Raw genomic sequence first — 27,204 nt, 5'->3', positions numbered from 1 at the left:
ATGTTACAGCATGTCACAGCACAGACTGTGAGGAGCATAAACCAGCTGTTACGACTCTTTTCCACAAGGAAACACCATCACAGTTGTGCTGCGATCATGTTTCTTCCTAATTTCCACTTCTGCGATTGAGTGCCTATACAAAGTATAAAACATTTAATTGCAGCCCAAACGTGGCAGGACAATGATTGCGATTATTAATTATGCATAATGGAACATAAATACACTTTTTTGACAGTGTTATCATTGAGTAAATATGAATCAGTGTATTGTGTAAATAGGAATCACACATGCAATTTTGATTGCCAGGATCATTGGCCAATCCTTCCATTTAGTATTTATAAAGCACCGACATCTTACATTGTGAAGTCCAGTGCAGGGTGAAGCCAATAAACTTATAAGGATTTTTTTTTTATTACGTTGGAGGAAATCCACACAGAGAACATACAAACACTTTGAGATTGGTCTGAGAATTGAAACAGAGACCCAGCGCTGCAAGGCAGGAGAGCTATCCACTACACCAGCATGCTGCCCAAATAAACAATATTGATAATAGAAATACACCACATGATCTCTTCACTTACAACTTATATATAGTGCTGCCCATAATTATTCATACCCCTGCCAAATTTTGGCTTAAAGTTACTTATATTCAACCAGCAAGAATTTTTTTTTAACGGGAAGCAAAAAGTGGCCAGTCCAAAATTATTCATACCCTTCACAAACTGTCAGTCTGTGGAAAAATCCAAAGTTCTATACCATTCCAAATAGTCCAAGCTGTTCTAAAGCATCCTAATTACTCTATGATTAATTGGGAACCGCTGTTTTAATCAACTCAACAGGTGAAAAACAGCAGCTCTCTGCAGTTGGTTTGTGGACAGTCAAGGTCATGGCTTATCTTCAACCATCCACATTGGCTGCATCGGTTGAAGATGTCCCTATGTACGTGGCTAAGGATAGGTTCACATTGTGCAAGATTCCCATTGCGCATGCACGCATGGGCGGTCTGCACATGATGCCAAGTGAGGCGACTTCCTCAGGCAGCAGAAGTCTGGAAGCAGCACCAGGCAGAAACAGGAAGTGAAGAGAGTGCCTGGCCAACCTATACTGGGGGCAACTGTACCTGGCTAACCTATACTGGGGGCAACTGTACCTGGCTAACCTATACTGGGGGCAACTGTACCTAGCTACCAATACTGGGGGCACCTATACCTGGCTAACCTATACTGGGGCAACTGTACCTAGCTACCAATACTAGGGGCACCTATACCTGGCTAACCTATACTGGGGCAACTGTACCTAGCTACCAATACTAGGGGCACCTATACCTGGCTAACCTATACTGGGGCAACTGCACCTAGCTAACCTATACTGGGGGCAACTGTACCTGGCTAACCTATACTGGGGGCAACTGTACCTGGCTAACCTTTACTGGGGGCAACTGTACCTGGCTAACCTATACTGGGGGCAACTGTACCTGGCTAACCTATACTGGGGGCAACTGTACCTGGCTAACCTATACTGGGGGCAACTGTACCTGGCTAACCTATACTGGGGGCAACTGTACCTGGCTAACCTATACTGGGGGCAACTGTACCTAGCTAACCTATACTGGGGGCAACTGTACCTGGCTAACCTATACTGGGGGCAACTGTACCTAGCTACCAATACTGGGGGCACCTAAACCCGGCTACCTACCTATACTGAGGTTGTTTTTTGGGGGGCTCACCACAGCCATAACGCAATGTGCAAATTGTCGGATGGTGTGTGATTATTCCAATTTGGAGGAGGGGGGGGGGGGGAGTTCATCCTCACAAGTTTGCCTCAGGCAACAAAAGCTTAGAACCTGCCCTGCAGGCGCGGGCCCTACTACTTCCGGTTCACGGGTCAGGGCCCAGACTGGCCTCAATAGTGGCAATGCACGGCATTTCAAGGGTAGAGCGAGGAAGTGACTCCACAATGCTGGGCTGGACTGACAGCCTGGCGTAAGTTTTTTTAATGTGTACCTGAGACGAAATGAAATAAAAGTTTTATTCATAATTGGAGCTTCCTCCAGGCCCCTTCATGCTGATCGGTCCCTCTTCATCCTCCTCCTGGATCCTCCGCAATTCAGTCTGGTAATCCTGTTAGTTGGTGCAGTCTGGCGTCCTGCGCTCCTCCGTCGCGCTCCTGGGCTGGGATCGTTCTGCACCGTAGCACTGCGTAGGCACAGCACTCTCCTGGTGAGCGGAACGCAACAGCCGGGCCGCCAATGTGCAGTACGCACCAACTGACAGGATTACCAGACTTTGCGGAGGATCCATGAGGTGGAGGAGGATGGCGAGGGACTGATAAGCCTGAAGGGGTCTGGAGGAAGCTCCAGGTATGTATAAAACTTTTATTTCCTTTCGTCTCAGGTACTGTGCCTTGTGTATCCTTCCATGGATATACTGTCACATACCTCCCAACTTTTTGAGATGAGAAAGAGGGACACTTAAAGGGATACTGTAGGGGGGTCAGGAGAAAATGAGTTGAACTTACCCAGGGCTTCTAATGGTCCCCCGCAGACATCCTATGCCCACGCAGCCGCTCACCGATGCTCCGGACCCGCCTCCAGTTCACTTCTGGAATTTCAGACTTTAAAGTCTGAAAACCACTGCGCCTGCGTTGCCATGTCCTAGCTCCTGCTGATGTCACCAGGAGCATACTGCACAGGCCCAGTATGGTCTGCGAGGGACCATTAGAAGCCCTGGGTAAGTTCAACTCATTTTCTCCTGACCCCCCTACAGTATCCCTTTAAGTGTCCCTCTTTCTCATCTCAAAAAGTTGGGAGGTATGTGACAGTATATCCATGGAAGGATACACGAGGCACAGCCTTTACCCCCCCTTAAGGACCAGCGCTGTATTTGCTGATCTGTGCTGGATGGGCTCTACAGCCCCCAGCACAGATCAAACACCAGGCAGAGCGACCAGATCGCCCCCCTTTTTTCCCCACTAGGGGGATGATGTGCTGGGGGGGTCTGATCGCTCCTGCCTGCGTGTGGCTGGCGGGGGGGGGGGGGGGCACCTCAAAGCCCCCTCCACCTCAGGATTCCCCCTCTCCCTCTCCTCCCTCCCTTCCCCGGAGATCCGAGGCTGCACAGGAACGGATCTGTCCTGTGCAGCCTCTAACAGGCTCCTGCCTGTCATGTGACAGCGATCCCCGGCCGCTGATTGGCCGGGGATCGCTGATCCAGTACAATGCTGCTACTGTTAGCAGCGTTGTACAAATGTAAACAAAGCGGATTATTTCCGCTTGTGTTTACATTTAGCCTGCGAGCCGCGATCAGCGGCCCGCAGGCTATTCACGGAGCCCCCCCGCCGTGAATTGACAGGAAGCAGCCGCTTGCGCGAGCGGCTGCTTCCTGATTAATTAGCCTGCAGCCGGCGACGCTGCGTCGCTGGTCCTGCAGCTGCCACTTTGCCGACGCGCGGTATGAGTGCGCGGTCGGCAAGTGGTTAAAGTCTGAAATTCCAGAGGTGACCCAGAGGCGGGGCCGGAGCATCAGTGACTGACTGCACGGGCACAGGATGCCTGCGGGGGACCATTAGAAGCCCTGTGTAAGTTCAACTCATTTTCCCCCGACCCCCCTACAGTATCCCTTTAAGCCATGCTCCTGCCACACCCCTAATCATGCCCCCATCACACCCCTAGTCACGCATATCATAAAGATTTCATAAGAAAAATATGTTGTTTTATAATTCAAACCACACTGGTCCTTTCTATCCTTGTCCATTTTCCTTCATATTGACATTTTAAAATTAGTAATATATCAACTTAAAGGATGGGAATAAAGTTTAGAGTCAATCAAACAAATTTTTTAGTAGAGAAATATATATATTTACATAGAAAGAGGGACAAAGTCCTGAAAGAGGGACAAATGAGGAGGAAAAAGGGACAAAATCCTGAAAGAGGTACAAATGAGGAGGAAAGAGGGACAGTTGGGAGCTATGCTGTCATCTGGATTGGAAGGTGTAATTATGTTCCAGCTGTAATGTTCTGTCCTCACTGATGAGCAGGACTATCGTCCCCCCCATCAGTGCATGAAGTGTCCAGAGTGGTGTGCAGCCTTCAATTAAAGAAGATGGGATGGGGGGAGGTGACTTCTCCCCACCCAGGCATCACATCGAGGGCACTGTCAGCCAATCTGGTCGGTGCTAGGACCCTGGAAGCTCCCGGCATGCGGACTGTTACCGGCTTTGCTGCAATATAAATACTCGTGTAACATGCAGAGCACATTCTTCCCGGCTGCCGCCTGCAGGTTATCAGCTCCGCTCAGCCGGTGTACCGGCATCTCTTCCATCTGATCACCCCCTTTCCTCCTCCACATCCCCCCCCCCCCCCCCCTGACCTCCAGCTGGCCATTTGCATGCATTATCTGCCACCCAAGATGGTCTGTGAGACGGGAATCCTGGCAGACGACCCCAGCTCCATCCCGGGACCCCAGAAAGAGCCTATTATGGTCTCCCCGGCTCAGAGGTGGCCCCCTTTACCGGGCACCCCGCTGCTGCCCCCCAAACACGAGGGCGAGGCGGGCATCAAAGAGCAGCTCTATATCCGCGAACTCCAAACCCAGGAGGACCAGGAGGTGGCCAGGAGAATATTCTACGAAGGGATAAAGGAGAGGATCCCCAGCTCTGCCTTCAGGGGCTTAAAGTACCAGCCGGTGCCCCTGTGCTTCTATGCGGTGCTCACAAGTAAGTAAGAGGGGGGATGGCAGCCTGGACTGTTCTGCTGCTTCTGCCATTCAGCTGCTGCTGCTGCCCCATTCATTCATTGCATCCTTTACTGACTGCAGTGCAGGCCTGCCCAATGCCCATCTGCTGGGATGGGTACCCCACAGCTTATGCCACCCACTGCACAAGTTATGTCATCTCAGGATTCTATAGGATGTGTGATGATGGATGGATGCGCCAGGTGTCACCCAGCTGTCACTCAGGGAATTGGTACCCTATCACAGTTTGCACACAAGTGATAAGTAAGTGCTGTCACATGCTGCCCATTGTCACCGGATGCCACTGTCCTCATGCCACCGCTATTTCACTGGTATGCCTATATATCATGCTAGGACCGCCTCTTTATATCCACCTAACCTCCTGCAACGTTTTCTTTCTCTTTTTGCATATTAATTTCAATTTCATCGAGAATTGATTGATTTCACAAAGTGTTAAATGTCACAAGTTTGCGAGATTACCCCACAGACATCAAGGTTGTTATTTTGGAGAAATATGGTGTAGATATTTCTGTAAACGTTCACATTAATTAACATCCTGGCATAATCACAGACAGCATGTCCAGAGAAAACATATTTTTACATTTTTTTTAATTATACAATAAAAAGAATGTGGAAATTTTGTGTCATTGCACCATTGTAAGGGCATGACAACAGTCTGGGTATTAATAAGACAACATTCAAAACAAAGTTCTAAAGACCTCATATTACATATAGGACTTTGTACAGATCCACCTCAATATAGCAAATGGTAGATCAATGGCTACATCTAATATTATCTAGGCACTAAGATAACTTTTTCCTCAAATGTGAAGCAGAATTTGCTTTAACAGCCTGCAAAGTTCAGCAACCAATTAGATTTCATATTTATGATGTACTAATAAGGTTGCTATGGGCAACTGCACTTTGCTCATCCCCACTTGATAGGCAATAGACCCCCAAGCCATGTACAGGGTGTATGTGTGTCACCTATTTTAGTCAGGATGTAAAATAACTACCCAGCATTACACTGACTGGAGCACCAAAACCCCCAAATATTTCAGTAAATTAATCTGCTGGATGCATCCCAAATAGCAAGAATGAGCTGTCAAGTTGCTTGAGAGTGGGAATAAACCAGTTTTATCCGGTTTGGGCTCAGCCACGCGACTGCCGCAATGAATGAGACATCCCGGTGGGTCTTCTGAAAAGTTTAACCGGTTTGTTGCTATAGAAGCTCTACTGGCTATAGTGCAGTTGTTGTCAGGCGACACACATGTGCTGTGAATCAGGGCTGTTCTTGTGCCATATGAAGGAACAGTGTTCTGCTGCAATGCATCTGAGATGTAAGGAAAGGCTTGGGATGCCAGGAGATTTTATACAGGGCACGGTTACATGCTATCACTGGGATTTCTCAATGCCTTGCTGACAAGCTTTAGAATGTCTTACTAGCAAACATTATATTAATTATCAGCTTCTGCTTATAACCTGTAAACACCAGTTAGCTATCATTCTTTGTTCTCATTGGTCTACAGTGAGGCAGTTCATTGGTTGCTATGGGTTACGTTAGCAGACAGTTCAGGATTTCTCAGAGACTAAAGTTTGTGTATGCGCAATCTCTTAGCAGTTTGAAGATCTGCCATTCCCAGTAGCCCTGTGCCAGCCAGCCAGCCAGCCTGATTGCTGAGCGTACTGTTGCCTACAGCAGGGCATTCTGAGATTTGCAGTTCCTTCACAGTTGGACTTCAATTACACTTCTTTTATTCCTGCTCTAGCTTGCTTCTATATGTGATATTTAACTGTCAGAACTGCATAAAGCCTGTAGGTGGCCATTAACGGTACAATATTTTCATCAGATGCGATCTTTCTACGCAATATGTAAGATCGAATTGTACAGAAAACAGCGCAGAGTTTGGTAAAAATCGATGTGAAATAATTTGTTGATCCAAAGGTTGGATTCTACGATCTTATCTGACGCGAGAAAATGCCCTAATCGACCTGTTTGTGTGAAAAATCGAGAATAACCTTCCGATTACTTTGGATCGTAAAAAGTGCATTTGATGAAAATATTGTACCGTTAATGGGCATCTGATGGCATGCAGATGTGCCAAGTGACTAAGGGCTTGATTCACAAAGCGGTGCTAACTGTTAGCACGCCTGTGAAAACCCCCTTAGCACGTCTAAACGAGCTTTTCGCGCGCAAAACTTTATGCGCGTAAAATTTTACGCGCGCACTGCACAGAGTGCAGGGCGCTCCGCGAGAAGTGCCCATTAAAGCCTATGGGACTTAGCGCGCGCATAGGACCTTGCGCGCGCGATCTGATTGAGAAACCCGGTGCTAACCTACTTAGCACCCTGGTTAGCGCGCCTAAAGACTTTAGACATGCTAAGTAGGTTAGCACCGCTTTGTGAATCAAGTCCTAAGCAGATTTGGGACAATCAGAATCCTATTTTAAGGACAACAGAAGTGAGAGATATAAGATATATGGAAGCTGCCATATGTATTTCCTTTTAAACTATACCGGTTCCCTGGCAGCTCTACTGATCTATTTGGCTGCAGAAGTGTTTGAATCACACAAGAAACAAGCATGCAGCTAATCTTGTCAGATCTGACAATAATGTCAGAAATACCGTTCTGCCGCATGCTTGTTCAGGGTCTATGGCTAAAAGTATTAGAGGCAGAGGATCAGCAGGATAGCAAGGTAACTGGCATTGCTTAAAAGGAAATAAATATGGCAGCCCCCATATCCCTCTTGCTTCAGTTGTCGTTTAAGCCATTGCCCTATTTAGCTTCTGTAGGAGCAGCACAGTTACGCTTGCTTGCCATTGACAGATGATTCTGCTTGTTGCTATGGGTTACAGATTATTGTCCATCTTTAGCCTGTGTGTGGTGGGGGCACATTGACAGGTGGTGCCAGGGGTGAGTCCTGGGAGTCTCTGGTAATTGTTTGGACTTAATAGCCCGGCTACAGCTTGGCACGATTTCTCCAGCACTTCCCTGCAGTCTGCTCCTGCTTTCTTCTGCTGCCGGTTTTAGCCTGTTGGGAAAATGGTTGCTGAAGGCGCAGAGGATGACTTTGCATGTTTTGCTGTTTTGCAATGGCTGCTGGGCCACCTTGCTGTATAAGCAGGCAGGAAATCCCGTTTGCTGGGCATGATAAAAGCCTTGTCTAGCAGATGCAGTGTTCAGCATGAAGCCCTGTGGTGGTAGCAGAGCAGCATGGAGGGTCTAGTCTGGGAGCCCTATCTCCTGAAACTGTTACCTAGTTACAGCATGGGATGTCGGCCAATGAGATTGCAAGCCTGCCTGGACCTCTCCCCTTTTCCCCACCCCGGTGCTGTAATACAATGCAGATGCACAATAGCTGCATCCTTTGCACCTCCGCAGATCAAACACGTGTGATTCTATCGATGAACAACATCTCTCCCTCCATAACATGTGACAAACCAACCCCTTTGTGAAAACAAAATAGCTTTAAAAAGTTACACACATAAAGTACAAAGTCATAATCCAGCTCAGAGCAATGGCAATATGCAAAGATTCGATTGTAGTGATTATTTGCCACTATTACATATAGGGCTCGATTCACAAAGCGGTGCTAACCCAGTAAAAGACTTTAGGCGTGATAACCATTGCACCACGCTGGTGAAAAGCCAGTTTAGGCGTGATAAGTTTAGATAAGTTTAGATCGCGCGCAAAGTCCCGCACGCAAAGCAGTGCCATTAAACTCTATGCGAAGTGCACAAGACTTTGCTAGCATAAAACTTTTGATCAGCTGTGCACTGCGGTGCTAACTCAGTTGGTGCTTAAACTTATCACGCCTAAACTTATCACGCCTAAACTTATCACGCCTAAACTGAGTTTAGGAGTGATAAGAGGCTTTTCACCAGGGTCCTAACTGTTAGCACCGCTTTGTGAATCAATATAGTGTTCACTTTCTGCAGCAAATTACATGTCAATGACTGTCTATTGGTGGTACTTACAACTTGATGTTTGTACCTGCGAGGTCATTTTTGGATTGTGGAATTAAATCCACATTAACAGTGGAAGAAGCTAAAAATGCAATACAGAGGATGTCACTACTGCACAGCTCCATTCTAAACCTGGGACTCCGGCATTGCTAGGCGAGGGTGCTATCCACTTGCCCTGCAAAGGTCACAACTTTATTGTCAGTACAGAGAAATGGATTAAAGAGACACCGAAGCGGAAAAAAAAATGTGATATAATGACTTGTATGTGTTGTACAGCTAAGAAATTAAACATTAGAAGCAGTGACATGAGTCTAATATTGTTTCCAGTACAGGAAGAGTTAAGAAACTCCAGTTGTTATCTATGCAAAAGAACCATTGCGCTCCATGACTTTCAAAGTGGCAGAGAGCTCTGTCTTTTGAAGCTTGTTATCTCAATTGTCAGTCACTGTATTTTCTTTTTTCTCTGCAGAGGACAGGTCAAACATTCACTGGCCTGCTCTGTAAAATCATTTAGAATGCTGAGTAGTGTGTAAAATGCAAATATTATAGAATGATGCAATGTTATAAAAAACACTATATAACTGAAAATAAAAACATGAGAATATTCTCTTTGCTACTAATGTTCTAGTAATTATACGTACTACACAACCAATTCATTATATCATAATTTTTTTCCGCTTCAGTGTCTCTTTAAGATGAAACGGGGCCCCAGGGAAGACAGCACTTTTTGCCAACTGCTAATAGTCACCTGGCTCGTTTAGTTAGATTTGGTGGGGATTAGGTAACATCTACCAGTCCCCTAGAACCTTTCTAGGCCCTAGGCAGCTACCTGGGTTTGCCTTGAGGATCTGGCTCTGTCAGTACAGTATTAAAAAGTTAGGAGCCCTTCATTCATTTTTGGCCAGGGCTGCCTGTTATTTAACAACCAAGCACATTATGATTTATTATTGGCCACCACTGAAGTTTGTTTATAGTTTGTTCATTGCTGTTTTATTACTTTAAAGGGAACCCACGCCCCCTCCAGCGGTCCTGTGCCCTCGCCGGTTCTTGACGATGCTCCGGTCCCCCGCTGCAGCTTAGTTTCGTTTTCTCACTGCGCCTGCGCGCCCCTGGCTGCGCACATCCTTGTTCGCATTCCCATCGTCAGGCGCAGTAAGAGAAAACTTCATACTGCGCAGGGCGCTCTTGACGACGGGGATGTGAACAAGGATGCGTGCGGCCAGAGCCGGGCAGGCACAGGGAGAAAACGAAACTAAGCTGCACCGGGGGACCGGAGCATCATTGAGGACCAGCGAGAGCACAGGATGACTGCAGGGGGCTTGGGGAAGACCCAGATAAGTTAAACCTTTTTTTTGAACACAGTTAAGGTTCCGTTTAACTATTGGCAACCCCTGGTTCTCAGGTGAACATGCCCCTTTACTGCCCCTTTACTATATTATTATTTTTGATCAGTTTATGTACTCTTATGACCCAGTTCTGCTGCAATAAGTAATAATTTCCTTCCTCTTTTATTTAAAGAATACCTGTAGGGAAAAAAGTGCCCCATTTAGATGCTCACCTCAGTGGAGGGAAGCCTTTGGATAATCCAGAGGCCTCCCCCGTCCCCTTCACCTCCATCGAGGCTGAACCTCTTTGACAAAGGCTTGTTCCGCTCCCATCCTTGGATGACCATGGCCACACTGCACAGACACAGGACACTTTTATCAGCAGCATGGAGCCAATCAGGCTTAGCTTCTTCCACCAAGTCCAAGTGGCTCTGTGCTCCTGTGCAGGTCCAAGGTGACCTATGAAATGTGGCCATGCTCATTCAGGGTTGGGAACGCAACCACAAACTTCCAGAGGGTCCCCACGCTGGATCAGTGGTCTCATGGAGGATGTGGGAGCCTCTGGAGGATCCTGAGGCTTCGCTCTACTGATGTGACTTTCTCTCCTTTTAAAGTCCCATGTTTGATGTAACCCTTTCATAGAGACAATAGTAGGCTGTGGGAAGGGCTAATTGTCATTTTACACAGGGAGTGGGAGATGACCCTGCTTAGCTACAGTGTTCGTAATTGTTATTTGCTTTAGTACACTGATCAGGGAGGAACTGTAGCTGCAGTGTTGGCCACAAAGTGTTGATCACTCTCACTACAGAGGGGAGCGGCTGGGGTCGGGAATGGGTCTGTGCTTGGGGACGCTACACCTCCTCTGTTTGCAGCAATGAGCTAGAGGAGCTAGTTATTAAAGTAATTAAAAACATATTTATTACAAAAATATAGGTATCCAATGCATTGCTAAGTAGTGCAAATGTACTATTATTTACACTTATATGGATTAAAAATGAGAGGCTGAACTGGCTGAACTGAGGCTTTAACAATGACTCCCTCAGCAGTGGTGTGGGAGGTGGGTGGAGTTAGGGGATCTATGTCTGTAGGGAGGGAGAGACTGGATGCTGTCCTCTTCTTCCTGATTACCTTGTGAGGCTGACAATGGAGAGTGCTTTGGGCACATGTCTGTCTGATTAAATTACATCCAAAACCAACCAGTGGAGATACATTAAGAAATAAAATCTGTTAAATTGCCAGACTCTATTGAGTGTTACAGCTGAGATTTCTGTTTATTTCCAGTCTGTTGTCACTGCGACGGGAAGTAAAGCGATAGCTCACTAGTTGCGACACATACAGTAGTGAATCGTGATGTTCCCTGTTCCTTGCAGCAAGGAGCTACAGGAGCCAGGCAGTTGGGTATTTTCAATAGGAAGGAACAACCAACCTTATGTTTAAAAATAAAACAAAAACAGCAATGACAGAAATTAGTATTCAATATTTGATTGTACAGTATTTTTTTTATGTAAGCAAAAACAAAATGGTTAGCTGAATGCCTAGTTTTTGGGTTGCACACAGGCTGTTTAGCCACTGCATTGATTCTGGTAGAACTAGCCTCCGTTGTGCCATTGCCTGCACATCTGACATGTCAGTTCTCTCCTCTATTGATCCGCCACAAGTTGCTGACAATTCAGTTTTAGCCGCCCCTTTTAAGCCATTGAGCACTCATCTCATTAATGTAGAGTATTAAGATCACAGCAGGCCCACGCAGAGTATGTTTCCTCTGCAGTAAGCACTATGGGCCATAACTGTCTAACACATCTACTAGGTACACATAATTAGTAGCCACCTCTGGGGAGTATGCATTTGATAGAAGCACAGAGGGAAGCGGAGAGACGGGTCTCCCTGTGCAAGGTAATGTACGGGAATATAAAAAATATATTCCCCTACTGATTACCTACTTTCTCCCTCTCTGGCAGCTTTTGTTGGCACCTGAATTACATAAATGTGATTGCGCTGCCTAAATCCGGTGCTGTGCAGGTGCCCAACTGACCTGTATCTCTAACTAACGGTGCTCCCCTCCCCTATACAGTTCCCTGGTGTCTAGTGGGCCCTCTTCCTCCCTTATACAGTTCCCTGGTGTCTAGTTCCCAAGCCTCCCACCTCTATACAGTTCTCTGGTGTCTAGTTGTGCGTATGTGTTATTGAACCGTCGGTGGGCTGGGTGCAGGGTGAGCTGAATGGCGGCTCACCCTGCTGCCGCTCAAATCCCCGGCAGTGTTAAATACTATTCCCCCTCTGAGTTGTAGCAACTCTGAGGGAGAGGTAATTCAGGGTCCATCGATCGCCAGAACCCCGAATTACCCTTTCTCGCCCTGCGCAATATAACATTACTGCCATGAGGTGCCTAGTTTTGATGCAGTGCACCGAAACAACCTGCCTCGCTAGTTGTTCTCTTCCCTCCCTTATACAGTTCTCTGGTGTCTAATGGCCCCCTCCCCTATACAGTTCCTGGTGTCTATTGCCCCCCCCCCCCATACAGTTCCCTGGTGTCTAGTGGCCCCTCTTCCTTTCCTATACAGTTCCCTGGTGTCTAGTGGCCCCGCTCCCTTCACCATGTGACTTCATCGTTTTAGTGCTTAACCATATAGGCTTAGCGCACAGGTGGTCTTGGGCCAAATATAATGCATAGTCGGAAAACCATTTGTGGTCCAAATTCGATGGCACTGTGGGACAGATTTGGCCTGTGGGCCAGAGTTTCAGAAGTATGATCTAATCAAATATGCTATAAGTTCCTAGCTGTCACATATGCTGGATTCATTATCTAGCAACTACGAAAAACAGATTTATCATTGTAGACTGACCCTAGGTCCAGACTTCAGTTCATATAAATCAGATCAGATAAGAAAATATTTTTATATATGCTGCTGGAACGCCACTGAATTCACAACCACACAACTGCTTGCATTGCCTTAGTGAATACACCTTTCACCAAACTTAAACTGCGCACTAGAAGCGCACAGATCCAGTCCTCATATACCGTAGTCAGAGATTACAGTCACTTCAATAACAAATCCAGGTACACGGGTGTCAAGGCAAGGGATGCTCTTGTGACTTGATAGTATAAACCGTCACCTCACTCTACAAAAGGCGCACTCACCTTTTTCTTAGATCCTCTATTAGATGGGTCCAGAGGCATCACTTGGGGGGTAGAACTGCACCAAGTGTCACCAGCAGAGGGGTGATACCAAGGTTCAGGCTAAGGGAGAGTGGAGTAAGGCTAGACCGTTTTTTTTTTTTTTACAAAAAAACTATTATTGGTTTTGTTTCAAAGTAAGAGGGATAAAGCGCTGCTTTATCCCCACTCAAGTGTGGGGACAAGGTGTGCTAAAACCTACAGTCTCTGCACCTGAGACTGACAATGAGCAAAAAAGGTTTTGGGTCAGCAACCCTAGTAATCATAAAACAAGCTATTTTCTTGAAAACTTTTTAAAAATCCATAGAGGAATGCTATGCATAGCACTTGGCTTTAAGCATGACAAAGGGCATTTGCCCAAATCAGCAAGCACACTCCTGCATGGATTTTTAAAAAGTTTTCAAGAAAAGAGTTTGTTTTATGATTACTTGTGGTGCTGACCCAAAACCTTTATTTGCTTATTGGTTTTGTTTAGCCTGGTGAGGTTTGAGGTCCATGGGGTAAGAGAGGGGTGACACCATGAGTTTCCGCAACCCTAGTGACACCTCTGGAAGGGTCCACAATGCGTTGAGGTCATCTAGGCCAGAGTTCCCCAACCCTGTCCTCCAGGCCCACCAACAGTACATGTTTTGCAGAAAACCACCACAATCATTCACAGGTGAGGTAATTAGTGTCTCAGCAGAGCTGATTACTACCTCTGTGGATTTCCACAAAACATGCACTGTTGGTGGGCCTTGAGGACAGGGTTGAGGAACACTGATCTAGGCCGCTCCCGACTTATCCAGCACACTCCGTCACCTGTAAAGGTGGCCATACACTGGTCGATGTGCCATTAGATCGACCAGCTGACAGATCCCTATCTGATCGAATCTGATCAGATAGGGATCGTATGGCTGCCTTTACTGCAAACAGATTGTGAATCGATTTCAGCCTGAAACCGATCACAATCTGTTCAGCTGCCCCTGCCGCCTGTCCCCCCCCCCCCCCCCGTATACATTACCTGAGGCTGGCTCCCGGGCGTCTTCTCCGCACTGCACCGCACCGCTGTTCTTGCTCCATCCCGGCGCTTCCTGTGTTACTCCGTGACCAGGAAGTTCAAATAGAGCGCCCTCTATTTCAACTTCCTGGTCACCGGAGTGACACAGGAAGTATAAGCGTACACTGGGACATGCGGTGCAGCGAGGAGAAGAGGACCCCGGAGCCAGCTTCAGGTAATGTATACATGCTCGGATCGGGCCCGAATCGTACGCCGCAAGCGACGCGCTCCTACCGCCGGGCGATCGAGGGTAATTTCCCGCACGGCGCGATCGACGGACCGATCCGATTTCGGGAGGGAATCGGATCGGCGGGTGCGTTTAGCGCAAGCGATTGGCAGCAGATTCGATCCCAGGATCGGATCTGCTGTCGAAACGGCCGTGAATCGAGCCAGTGTATGGCCTGCTTAAGGGGCTCACGAGATCCATATAGAGCAGAGACAGGACATCATAAGTCTGCTCAGTACTTTCCAGTTGGGGGAGCAAAAACCAATTCACTCAGACTGGCTCTAATTTCTAACAGGGCTCCAGTAACTACTAAGAACTATATTAGGATTAACTTGCTATGTCATGTATAGTGATGGGAAATTAATCACTTATTAGAAAGTCATTTAGTTCTGTAGAGATGGTCATTAATTATTGCTATAGAGAGCCTGTAGAACCTTCTGATGAGCAAAGGCTGATAAACTGATGGATTACCCTATGAGCATCAATAATGTACTCCGAGGGAATCACAGCTCTACTGAGAGACTGTTACAGTGCAAAATGGTGGCCACATGATTGACTGTTATAATTGCCTATTTATAGTGAGTCTGTAACGAAGATTTAAAAAAAAACAAAAAAAAACAGATAATCACTTAAGGAGAGGAAAGGTCCTATAGCCTTCCTGTTCCTCCTACGGTCCCCACATTCCAGCGCTGGATCCCCCACTTCTGGCGCTGATGGAGGCTTTGGCCGATTATGCGCCGCTCGGTACTGCGCATGCACTAGCACGTATTCCTGTGCACTCGCTGCGGCCCGTCTTCGGGAGCACTCCGCCTCCTTCCAGCAGCAGCGGAAGTGAGCAGTCTCTGACCATTGGTGTGACTTTGCCCCATCCTCAATATTGTGGCGTAAGCAGGATACACAATACTTTTTGTAAGTCACTAATTAAGTAAAATAAAAAGGAATACAGTAATATAGGAATAACGTAATATAAATAAAATATAGTTAAAGAGGAACTGTAGTGAAAACAATGCAATGAATAAGATTGATATATACAGTGTGTATACATACATATATATATATATATATTGTATATAATACAGTAGAATCTCTTTATAGTATACTTGAAGGGACCTGGTCAAGTAGTTTATTATATCAGAAGTTTACTATATAAGGATTTGTAATACATTGTACATTTATACAGACGCATGGTTGGGACCTGGGGACAGAGTTTTACTATAATGAGTTTCTACTGTATCAATTTATTAAATTACATAGTCAGTGTTTGCCCATTGGAAAATCTTCCCTCACCCTGATTTACATTTTGAATTAAATCACAGGTGGCAACATCTTTAGTCCTGTCAGGTAATCTCTGTAAAATGTTTTCTTTTACTGGGAGTTCTAAAGCAAGTTGAGAATATACATAGTCTCCCAGAATGCTGGGGGGGGGGGGGGGAATTCAACATAATAGCCTAGACTAAGCATCACTGGTATATACACCAATGTACAGTATAGCTGTAGGAAGTGTTTCTCATGCTGAAACCAGGGAAATAACTGTAAAAGTGGGTATGTTGAATAATTTACTGCATTCTACTATATTTCATTAACGTTCCTCTCTAAGAACAACTTATTTGGAGTGACTTTGTTGCTGGCTCTGATGAAACAATATATGAATTAATGGCTTTGGTTCACCATGACTCAACCTGTGGTGTTGGAGTTTGAATTTGGAACATACAAATTCACCCGAGCACCACACTTCAGCACTGAGCCTGCGGACAGGGGGAGTTCACTTACTTGTGTTTCACATCACGTTCCATGTGACGCTGATACTCCCTCCCTTTGGCTGTGGAAGGAGAAGTATGAGGTCACATTAAGCCCTGTCCGCAGGTTCAGTGCTGAATGGTACTGAAGTGTGGTGTTCGGGTAAAAATTTTAACACCAGCAATATTAACTAAACTCTGGGTATCAGTTTTGGTCATCAGATACTGTAGGACATGCATGTCAAACAGTCCATGGGCCAAATCTGGCCCTCAGAGCCATCAAATTTGGCCTGCAAATGGTGTCCTAGCTTTGCATCATGTCTGGCCTACTCTAGACTACCAGGAAAGCTATATTGGAGGTGAAGCCCTTTATCACCAGTGAAGCCATATGGGGGAGGGGGGGGGACACTAGACACCAGGGAACTGTATATGTCTAAACCTAACCCTACTTTCACACAGAACCCTCCTAACTATAACACCCCTCCCCTGGTGGGGCCTAACCCTAAAGGTGCCCATACACCCGTCAGATTGGCAGCAGATAGATAAGAAATGCATCTGATGATCTATCTGATGTGTTTTTAGAACATTTTTTACCAGGATAGAATTCCAATAGATTTCAGTTTGAAATTTATTGAAATTCGATCTGATGGCATTTTTTTGCCATCAGATTTCCATTAAGGCCAATGCAAACTTATAAGCAATCTCATCAGATCGACCTGAATTTTCCACCCTGCAAGTTCGATGGAAATCCATCGAAATCGATCGAAATCGGCCGTCGATCGGTCAACCGATTTGCAATCGATCGATCGATCGGGATCGATCGGTCGGCCAGAAAATCGGCTGAGTGTATGGGCTGCTTAAGACTCCTCTGTTGATGCCTCCTCTGGTTAGGCACCACCCCTGGTGCATTATAATTGCCGCATTATAAAAACCACGATTTGTGTCAAAGAAGGAAAATGTTGTCGCCTGGAGGCGCCATGCGCCCAAATTCCCATTCTTTGCCACCAATAGCGGCTTTTATAATAAGCACTTATGGCAGCGCCGATTTTTCCATAAGTGCTGCTGTGCCCTTTTTTCCTGATTCGGCCTATATCTGCTGAGGATGCTGCATCTGCATTGTTTTTAGGATTCCGTTTCTGACAGCAGGCAGCTGAGACTGATCATTCCTAGACATCAGAATAGGCATTTATTTGTGGCGCAGCTTTGAGCAGTAGAAGTGGCTGTGACTTATCTATCTCTTCTATCAGAGCTTTATCAGAGCTTTTAGGAATGTGGGCAGGTGTGCCAGATTTGATAGAGTGTCATTTGTACTAACCTTTAAAGACGAGTTTACAGAGTCCAGTCAGTGCCGTAGCTTGAGATTATGGGGCCCCAGAGCAAAACTTTCATGGGGCCCTCAGGTGTAGGCACTCTTAAAGAGACACTGAAGCGAAAAAAAAGATGATATTCTGATTTGTATGTGTAGTACAGCTAAGAAATAAAACATTAAGATCAGATACATCAGTGTAATTGTTTCCAGTACAGGAAGAGTTGAGAAACTCCAGTTGTTATCTTAATGCAAACAAGCCATTAAAGGGACACTTAAGTCAAACAAAAAAAAAATGAGTTTTACTCACCTGGGGCTTCCAATAGCCCCCTGCAGCTGTCCGGTGCCCTCGCTGTGTCCCTCCGATCCTCCTGGCCCCGCCGCCAGCCACTTCCTGTTTCGGTGACAGGAGCTGACAGGCTGGGGACGCGAGTGATTCTTCGCATTCCTGGCCACAATAGCGCCATCTATGCTGCTATAGCATATATCATATACCATATAGCAGCATAGAGGTAGCTAATGTGTCTGGGAACGCGAAGAATCACTCGCGTCCCCAGCCTGTCAGCTCCTGTTACCGAAACAGGAAGTGGCTGCTGGCGGGGCCAGGAGGATCGGAGGGAGACGGCGAGGGCACCGGACAGCTGTAGGGGGCTATTGGAAGCCCCAGGTGAGTAAAACTCATTTTTTTTGTTTGACTTAAGTGTCCCTTTAAGCTCTCCAACTAAGTTAGTCCTGGAGCAGTGTTGCCAACTCATCCCTTTAAATACTGACACTTATGAATTATACATGTCTTGTGGCTAGTTAGAGGCAGTTTAGACACTGATTATGTGTGAGAAGCCCCAGAACCTGTATAACTTAGATGTGTCAGTATTTAAAGGGATGAGTTGGCAACACTGTCCTGGAGAGGGCTGTTATCTGACTTTTATTATCTCAACTGTAAGTGAACTGTTTACTTTTTCTCTGCTAGAGGAGAGGTCAATACTTCACAGACTGCTCTGAAAGAATCATTTTGAATGCTGAGTGTTGTGTAATCTGCACATATTATAGAATAATGCAATGTTAGAAAAACACTATATACCTGAAAATAAAAGTATGAGAATATTTTCTTTGCTGCTAATCTTCTAGTAATTATTCTTAGTACACAACCAATTCATTATATCATATTTTTTTTTCGCTTCAGTGTCTCTTTAAGCAATGCCACCTGCCCCTACCCTATGGATATGACTTAAATGGGCAATTTACATTCTCATGCAATCAGCACTGCATATAGTCCATGGGCGCCGAGACAAAGTCAGTGGGTGGTGAACACAAGAAAGTTAATAGTGAATACATTAAGTACCACCTGGGCCCCCTATGCACCAGGGCCCCATAGCAGCTGCTATAGCAATTGCTACGCCCCTGAGTCCAGTTCTTTGTATGCTTTCTGTGTCTGAATAACGCTAAACTTTAATTCAGGCCATATAATTAATCTTGCCGTGTGGGAAGAAAATGTCACATTCACCCAACACATCCCTAGTTAAACCAGGCGAGCCACTTTTAGTTATTTTCTTCTGCCCAGTGCCGGATGGACACTGCTGGTGAGGTACTTGGCAAATAATGCCTCTACAATGTTTTCCTGTACTTGTTGTGGCTGCAAGAGGAAACATACAATGACCATCCTGGAAAAGGATTCCATTGGTTTCTTTTTATTAGTTAACCTGTAGCTGACTGATATTGGTTTTAAAAAGTCCAAGTTGTCCCTCTTAATAGACCAGTGGACGTTTTAAAAAGTCACTCGTGGCTGAGGTTGCTGTGCACACCGTGCGTCTCTGATTGGACTCGGAGATCAGCAATTGGTGAAAGGGAACAAGTGTTCCCTGGGCCAATCAAAGTTCCTGTAAGGGAAAGATAATGACTTCAATGAGAAGCCAATGATCTTTCCTGTAACAAAATTGTCTGTGTGTTTGAATTATGTTCTATTTGCGATTTTTTTTCAGTGGATCACCATTTTAGGAAGTGCCTAAGAAGCCAAGGGCAGCTATTTGTTTTGGTGAATAGCTTGTTGCCATTTAAAGTGGAGGCTCCTTTCAAGTGGAGGTGCAGATTTTAACTTAGGGTAATTTCAATAGGCAATTAAAACTGAACACCACCATAAAATATCTCTCCTTAATAAATAGAGCAACCTTAAAGGGGCAAACAGATCTCCTCTACTACTACTCTAAATAGGCCACATTATGCATGGCCACCTTTAGACACATGACCAATCTGCTTCAAGTTCTTTACACTCGTGGACCAATACTGTGGGTTGACACTTGTGAAAACTGAATGAAAATATATCCCTTCTTGCATTTTACATTGTGCTAATGCATGCTTATCTGCCACATAATATTGTTGTTTTTTCTTTATTTTGCTTTACCTATTGACTGTTTGTTTCTTGACTGGCTTTGCTGCTGTGCATAACTCTGCTTTACTGTATATGAAGTATATACCATATGTGTGTTGTCTGTTAACAGAAGAATGGGTTACAGACACAGATGAACAGGCATAAAAACAATACTTGCTGTCTGTAATGAGTGAAGACTTATGGGCATCTCAGATGCTTGATGTCAGGACCGTGCAGAGGGTCCTTAAGTGGGGGGTGCTGAAATTTAAAAAAGGGGCCTGGCAATGCCTTCCCTTGCATGCCCCCCCCCCCCCCTCTCGTTTCTGGCTAGGGGGGTATTGATTGTCATGCTGCTGAATGCAGATAATGGGTGCCATGTGGGTTCTGGGTGTAAGTACTGAGTGAAGATAGTGGGTGCCATGTGAAGGCGGTGTGCAGGTGTGAGTAGTGAGTGCCATGTTGGGGCTGGGTGCAAGTACTGTGCCATGTAGGTGTGAGTACTGGGTGCCAGCTATAGGGTGAAGGGGTGCAGGTATTGGGTGTGGTGTGGCTGTTTGATGCAAGTACTAAGTGCCATATTGAGGCCGGATGTGAGTATTGGGTATAGGGTGCTTGGTGCAAGTACTGGGTGCTTGCTATAGTAGGGGTTACTGGTTAAGTGTAATGTGGGTGCTGAATATTGGTGGGATTGCTGTGGGTGCAGGGGGTTGGAGATCACTGTGGGTACTGCTATGAATGGCATAGTTGCTGCTAGGTGAGGTAGAGGTCAATGTGGTTGATGGAGGAAGGGTAGGTCACTGTGGGTGCTGGGGGGAGAAGTAACTGTGGGTGCTGTTGAAGGTAGAGGTCAGTATGGGTGCTGGAGGAAAGGGGGGTCGCTGTGGGTCCTTTGGGGGAGATCACTGTGGGTCTCAAGAGGTAGAGGTCATTTTGGGTGCAGGGGGTGGGAGGTCACTATGGATGCTGCTATGAATGGCATAGTTGCTGCTAAGGGAGGTAGAGGTCAGTGTGGGTGCAGGAGGAAGGGATGGTCACTGTGGGTGCTGGGAGAAGTCAGTGTGGTTACAGGAGGAGGGAGTGGATACTGGATGTTGGGAGAGGCCACTGTGGGCGCTGGCAATGGGAGAGGTCACTGTAGGTGCTGCTTTTGGGATGGGAGGTCCCTGTAGATGCTGCAGGGGACAGGAGGGTAGCCACTGGGGGAGGGAAAAATCACTGTGGGTACTGGGGGAGGGAAAGGTCAGTGTGGGTGCTGGGGTAGGCAGGATCACTGCTAGAGCTGGGGAGGAAGAGGTCACTGTGGGTGATAGGTGGAGGGAGAGGTCACTGTGGTCTGTGGGTGCTGGGGGAGGGGTCACTGTGGGTGCTAGATGGAGGGAAAGGTCACTGTGGGTGCTGGGTAAGAGAGAGGTCTCTGTGGGTGCTAGGTGGAGGGAGAGGTCACTGTGGGTACTGGGTAGGGAGAGGTCAGTATGGGTCCTAGGTGGAGGGAGAGGTCACTGTGAGTGCTAGGGGAGGGAGTGGTCACTAGGTACTAGGTGGAGGGAGAGGTCAATAAGGGTGCTGGGGAGGTAAAGGTCAGTATGGGTCCTAGGTAGAGGGAGAGGTCAGTATGCCACACTGGGATTCCTGTCTGGGCCTATTCACTTGAAAGTGTCCCAGGCGGGGGCGCAGCTTCCCGTGGGTGGGCGGGGCTTATCGCGACCGGGGCGGGGCTTATTTTGCACGGCGAGAGGGGCCTTTTTTTGAAGATTTTAAAAAGGGGGGTGCCTGGGCACCCAGAGCACCCCCCTGTGCACGTGCCTGCTTGATGTTTTATGTTTGCGATTCAAAAACTGACAGCTGGCTGCTTTTTTGTTGCATGCAGCGTTTTGTAAGCCCATCTGTAGGTCTGTACATAAAACCACAGACATTTTGAACCGCCCAGTTCAGAAGAGCCTGAGATGCCCATGCAATGTGTGTGTGAGTTGGGTGGAAAAGGTGAGATCCTCTCCTTACCCTTGCAACTGGCAGGCAAGCAGAGATTTTCAATACATTTCAAGCTGAAATCAATTGAAAACCAGTGTGGAGGCATTTGATCAGATTAAATCCCTTTCTGCTCAGACATTTACCACTATATCATAGACAGAACAGTGCACAGCGCTCACACTTTCCATTGGCATAAATGCAGAATAAACAGTTAATAACTTCAGTTTCTGAAAGTCCACCTTTCCACTCAAAGTCCATGTACACTAGTCCACAACATATGCACGTATTGGCTCCTATTCAACAGTAGTACAGAATACTCTCACCGATGTCCAGTGGCTGATCAGGTTAGGTATCAGAAAAACACATTTTCATGCTAGTAGCTTATTCCACAGCTGTTTCGATCTTTCCAGAAACTGCTGGTGAGGAAGCAACATCTGTGGCTCCGGTATCATCGTGCTGGTTTTTAGAGGAATGGTTGCGTGAGAAGTGGAGAAAAGTGTATACCCCATCAAACGAATTTAGCTGGTCTGTACTGGGTCAGCCAGGCTATTTGGTGAGCGCAATCTATAACTACTAGTACATGGGTGAGCACTGACAATGAGTGTTAAGGAGGATCACTGTGGTTTGCACAGTGGGTGAAGGCAAAGAGCTCGTGTACCAGACTAGATTACGCTATATGCCTCCCTCTCTTCTGTGTTTCAGTTTTAAGGTGGCCACTAACTGTCCAATTTGTAGTGAAAAATCGTTTGAGAGATCAGAAATTCTGATCGGATTGGTTGTAACCTCTGTTGATGGACACAGTCGATTATGAACGAGTGAAAAAAATGACGTCCGAATGCATTTTCGTCGAACCAAAATTTGGATTTTCTTGTTGGTTGTGATAGATAGAAAGCAAAGATTGGTTGATTGATGATGTAGTGAACGATGTATTACAATACTTCACTTCCGATCAGAATTTCTGATCGCTCTAATGATTTTTCGCTATAAATTGGATCATTAGTGGCCACCTTTATACAGGTGCAGTTTCAAGCTGTGGAATAAGCTACTTGCATGAAAACATGTTTTGCTGATACCTAATCCGATCAGCCACTGGACATCGGTGAGCGTATTCTGTACTACTGTTGAATAGGAGCCAATACGTGCAGATGTTGTGGACTAGTGTACATGGACTTTGAGTGAAATGGTGGACTTGCAGAAACTGAAGTTATTAACTGTTTATTTTGCATTTATGCCAATGGAAAGTGTAAGCGCTGTGCACAGTTCTGTCTATGACAATACAGGGAGGTGACTCCCCCCCCCCCCCCCATTGTGTGTAGCGATCCACTGATCTGTTGAGGTGGAAATTTGTTTGGTTGTGAAGGAATTGCTATAGAGGAGTGCCTATACCACTATTTTGCATTATTTACCAGTATATGATCAGCTTTAGATGTTTCCAAAGAAAACAGTCACATGACTATCTGCGGCCATTCCTGAAAACTTGGATCTGTATATTGCATTGTGCATGGGGCAAGTTTGGTGTAGCGCCACAAACATTAGTACATACAGAATGCCAGCTGATGGTAGTGCAGTATTGTGCTATGTCATGTGACACTGTCACATGACAGAACACCTATTTCCAGAATTTCAGAGAACCAAGTGGCCACATCCCTACCCTCTCCCATAAAGCCCCTTATCTGCAGGACAATGGTGTGGTGAGCTGTGGGGGAGATAGCTCTTTAAATGCAGTTCTGATTTAAAAGATATCTACTGTATTTATCCATTTTTTTTATATTGCTATGTGTCCTAACAATGAAACTTTTACTGCTTAATAAATGTCTGCTTTATGCTGTCTCACATGTTCTGACTGATTCTTGATGTTTGGGTTTTTCTATTCCGAAATCAACACTAAATTCTCTTTTCTGACAGGTATCGTTTATTTTTCTTCCTTATCTCCATAGTATTGTGCTTGGTTGTGACCAACTCCTTGATGCTGGCGTGCTGTATGCCCATCTTTCTGTTGGGCATGAGGTACTACTACAGTAGGAAAATTATCCTCAATCATCTGGAGAGTGCTCTACGCACGGACATGTCTGATATTGAGCAATATTACATGAAACAGCCAGGTGAGTATGACCCCCTTTGAAGGGATGTTCCCCCTGCTCAACCCCCCTCATCAGCCACTAAACCAGACATTTGATTCTTGCTTCAAATGAATGCGGAATATGGCATTATTACTACTACTTTTTATTAATTTTTTGTTTTTTCTTAACACGCCAGTCACTCTGAAACTGATATTTAAGCTGTAAGAGTGCTGGTGGCTGCATAACCTACTGGCTTCTTATGGTTCCAAGGTCTCCACCAGAGTTTCCAGATGTTCCTCAGGTTTCTAGGCAAGTAGAAGTGGGAGTAGTACTCCTTCTGTGGCATAAGTGAAGCTAGCAGGTCATGTGATTTCTCCTTGACATTAGCCATGGGCTGTGGGGGATCATGGGAACTCTGGTGCAGATTTCTCACATTTAAGGTGCGTACACACATGCGACTATAGTCGTTTGAAACTATCGTTCCCCGATCGTTTCAAACGACGATCGTTTAAAAAAAAAGCAACCAACGATCATTAAGTCTAACGACGGACGAGCTAGATCGCTAAAAACAAACGATCTAGCTAGGCGGATTTTTACCAACGACGATCGTTTGCAAAAGTAATACATCGTTGGAAATAGTCGTTCGTACTAGGCTTGACATGCGCATTTCGCTATTTCTCCATGAAACTTCTCATTTTTATGCGCAAGCGCAATAGTTGCTTTACGTGATGTAACGTTCGTTCTAACGATCAGATCGTTACACACAATTTAAAACTAACTTTACTTAGGTCGTTCTTTCATCAATTAAAAGTTTGTTCGTCGTTCTCAACGAACGATCGTTGTCGCATGTGTGTACGTAGCATTGGGGTCTCCAGGAGGTATAAGGAGCTGTTGGGTTCATCCCACCAACATGTTCTCCAGACTAAAATATCAGTTTTAGGTGATGGGGCTTTTTTTAAAGGAAATCTGTCACTGAAATACTTTGCTGGGAAGCCTTCGATGGGTGTGGCCATCCTCAGACCCCTACGCGGCATGCTCGCTCCAGGACACGGAAACATCTCTCCAGCACTGCATGTGCAGTCACATTGGACGTGGCATGTGGTCCAGGGGTTGGATAGTACCACAGGCTTCCCAGCCAGGTAAGGATTCAGAAGGCAGATCAGTCTTTTATTGGCGCAGGAATATCCATGCATGCTGCTTTTTCTAGGATGGGAAAACCAATCCTGCTTTTGTGATTATGCTGTGTGTATCTGTTACCTGAAGATAATGCTGTTGGAGATCATGTTTCTTAGAAAATCAATATGCAGTAAAAGGTAGGTATGTTTTTACAGATATTTTGTCTCATTGCGGTTAACATGCATGTTCCCAGGACGGTAGCATTATATTGTATGTGTGCTGATATACCTTCTACTGCAAATTATTAGGACAGTGGGCTTCACAAAGGGTTTGGCAACTATGGGGTAGATTCACTAAAGCTAACGGTCCTGACGACGTAGTGTGCGCTCTTAAGATATGCATTCATCTTTGAAGTGCCGCGCGATTTGATCGTACCGCAACTGCTACTGCATTAACCACTTAATGACAAGTAGACTTATAAAAACCTCCTGCTAGAGCCTCTTAACGGCTCCAGGGCGTTTTTATAAATTAAACAGTGCTGCTGCCACTGTGCGCGTGCACTCCCCCGCGCGTGCACGAGCGCTCCCATGAACGTGCATGTGAAATTAGTGGAAAAAAAATCCAGAGAAAAAAATACATCTTTATTTCCAAATAATATATTGTCACTATACTTTGTATTAGGGACATAATTAAAATCTTGTGATAACCAGGACAAATAGGCAGATAAAATGTGTGGGTTTTATACACAGTAGCAGTGTTTATATTAAAACTATATGGGATGACATTGGAGAAATAGTGTATTTTTAAATTCTTCCTTGTATTTCCCTTTAAAATGCATAGAAAATAAAGTAATTACTGAAAACAAATATCAACACCAAAAGCCTAATTGGTGGTGAAAAAAACAAGCTATAGATCATTTCATTGTGATTAGTAGTGATTAAGCTATTGGCAAATGAAAGGGATGAGCACTGAAAGGTGAAAATCGCTCTTGTCTGTTAGGGTAATAACCGCTTTGGGGTGAAGTGGTTAATTAACGTAGTAGGGGCCACATTAGTATAGTGCCGCAATCCCGCTACCATCACATTTCCTGGCACTCCAAAGGTGTGCATGTAACTTAAGAGGCACGCTACACTGACAGGGCAGCACGTAGTGTGCGCTTTCTGGTTTAACTCGCGCTGCTTTAGCATTAGCTTTAGTGAATCTACTCCTGTGACCTATATGCATTGAGGGCCCATTCACACTTGCTGATCGCAAAATGCTAGCGATTTTGCTAGCGTTTTGCTGTGGTGTTTTTTGGCGATTGACGCCCCAAAAAAATCACCATTCACACCTGCCGATTTTTTTAGCGATCGCTTTTGCCGGAAAATCGCGTGAAAATGGTGCAGGCTATGCGTTTGTGTTTAGCGTTTTTGGGCGACTTGCGGCGATTAGCACAAATCGCCCAAATGAGAATGGGCCCATAGACTTTTATTACCCTAGTGCCTTGAAAAGCGCTAGCGTTTGAGCGTTTTGCCAAAATCGCCGGCAAAACGCTCAAGTGTGAATGGGCCCTGGCTGTTTTCTCACAAGTGTTCTCCTAGGAGATAATTTTTCATCTTCTATGTAAAATAACTTTTCAGCACTTTGCAATCATAAAAGTACCAAAAAGTATTTTGAAAAAGTTTTATCAAACTTATTTGGGGTATTTTCTTACTTGGTGGGATTTTAAAAACGCATTTTATTGACAAGGAGTAAAAAATTATCCTAGGAGAACACTCAGGAAAAAGTTAATTGCATTTGGGCCTCTAAATCAATAAGGGCCCGTTTTACACTGGCGAATGGGATCCGAAGGGATGCGATGCGGCTACGCATCACTTCCACTCCCATTCGCGTCACTTCTGCATCGGGTGATGCGGCCGCCCATGGGAAGAGGCAGATATGGATGTTCGAGAATATGCAGCATGCTGTAGATTCTCGGATCACTCCACATAACCAGCGCCCAATGGAAACTGTTCCACTGCCATGCATTGGTTTTAGTTCTGTTGCGGTGCGGTAGCCGCATCGCACCGCTTGTAGTGGAAACGGGCCCTAATAGTAATATATTGTGTGAAAGTACAGGGTCACACTATTATAACAAATGCCAAGAAGCAGACAAAAGGTGATACATTTATGCAATAGCACAACACTGATTCACTAACTTTTCAAGGCTTCATAACTGT

General features: G+C 45.6%; 1 protein-coding gene across 2 annotated transcripts in view; it reads left to right on the top strand.

Moving 5' to 3' along the window:
* The first annotated feature begins 4,353 nt into the window (after positions 1–4,353).
* Positions 4,354–27,204, top strand: part of NAT8L (N-acetyltransferase 8 like) — a 77,484-nt gene continuing 54,633 nt past the window's right edge. For both annotated transcript variants that reach the window (XR_011030377.1, XM_068276096.1), the window contains exons 1-2: positions 4,354–4,713; positions 23,768–23,932. Coding sequence is in view for 1 of the 2 variants with exons in the window: in XM_068276096.1 (XP_068132197.1) it covers positions 4,386–4,713; positions 23,768–23,932 (493 nt within the window). In the remaining variant the exon portion in view is untranslated. The remainder of the gene's footprint in view (positions 4,714–23,767; positions 23,933–27,204) is intronic.

The sequence above is a fragment of the Hyperolius riggenbachi genome, chromosome 1 (assembly GCF_040937935.1).
Source record: "Hyperolius riggenbachi isolate aHypRig1 chromosome 1, aHypRig1.pri, whole genome shotgun sequence".
NCBI classification, from domain to species: domain Eukaryota; kingdom Metazoa; phylum Chordata; class Amphibia; order Anura; family Hyperoliidae; genus Hyperolius; species Hyperolius riggenbachi.
This window is presented reverse-complemented; position numbering and strand designations above follow the sequence as displayed.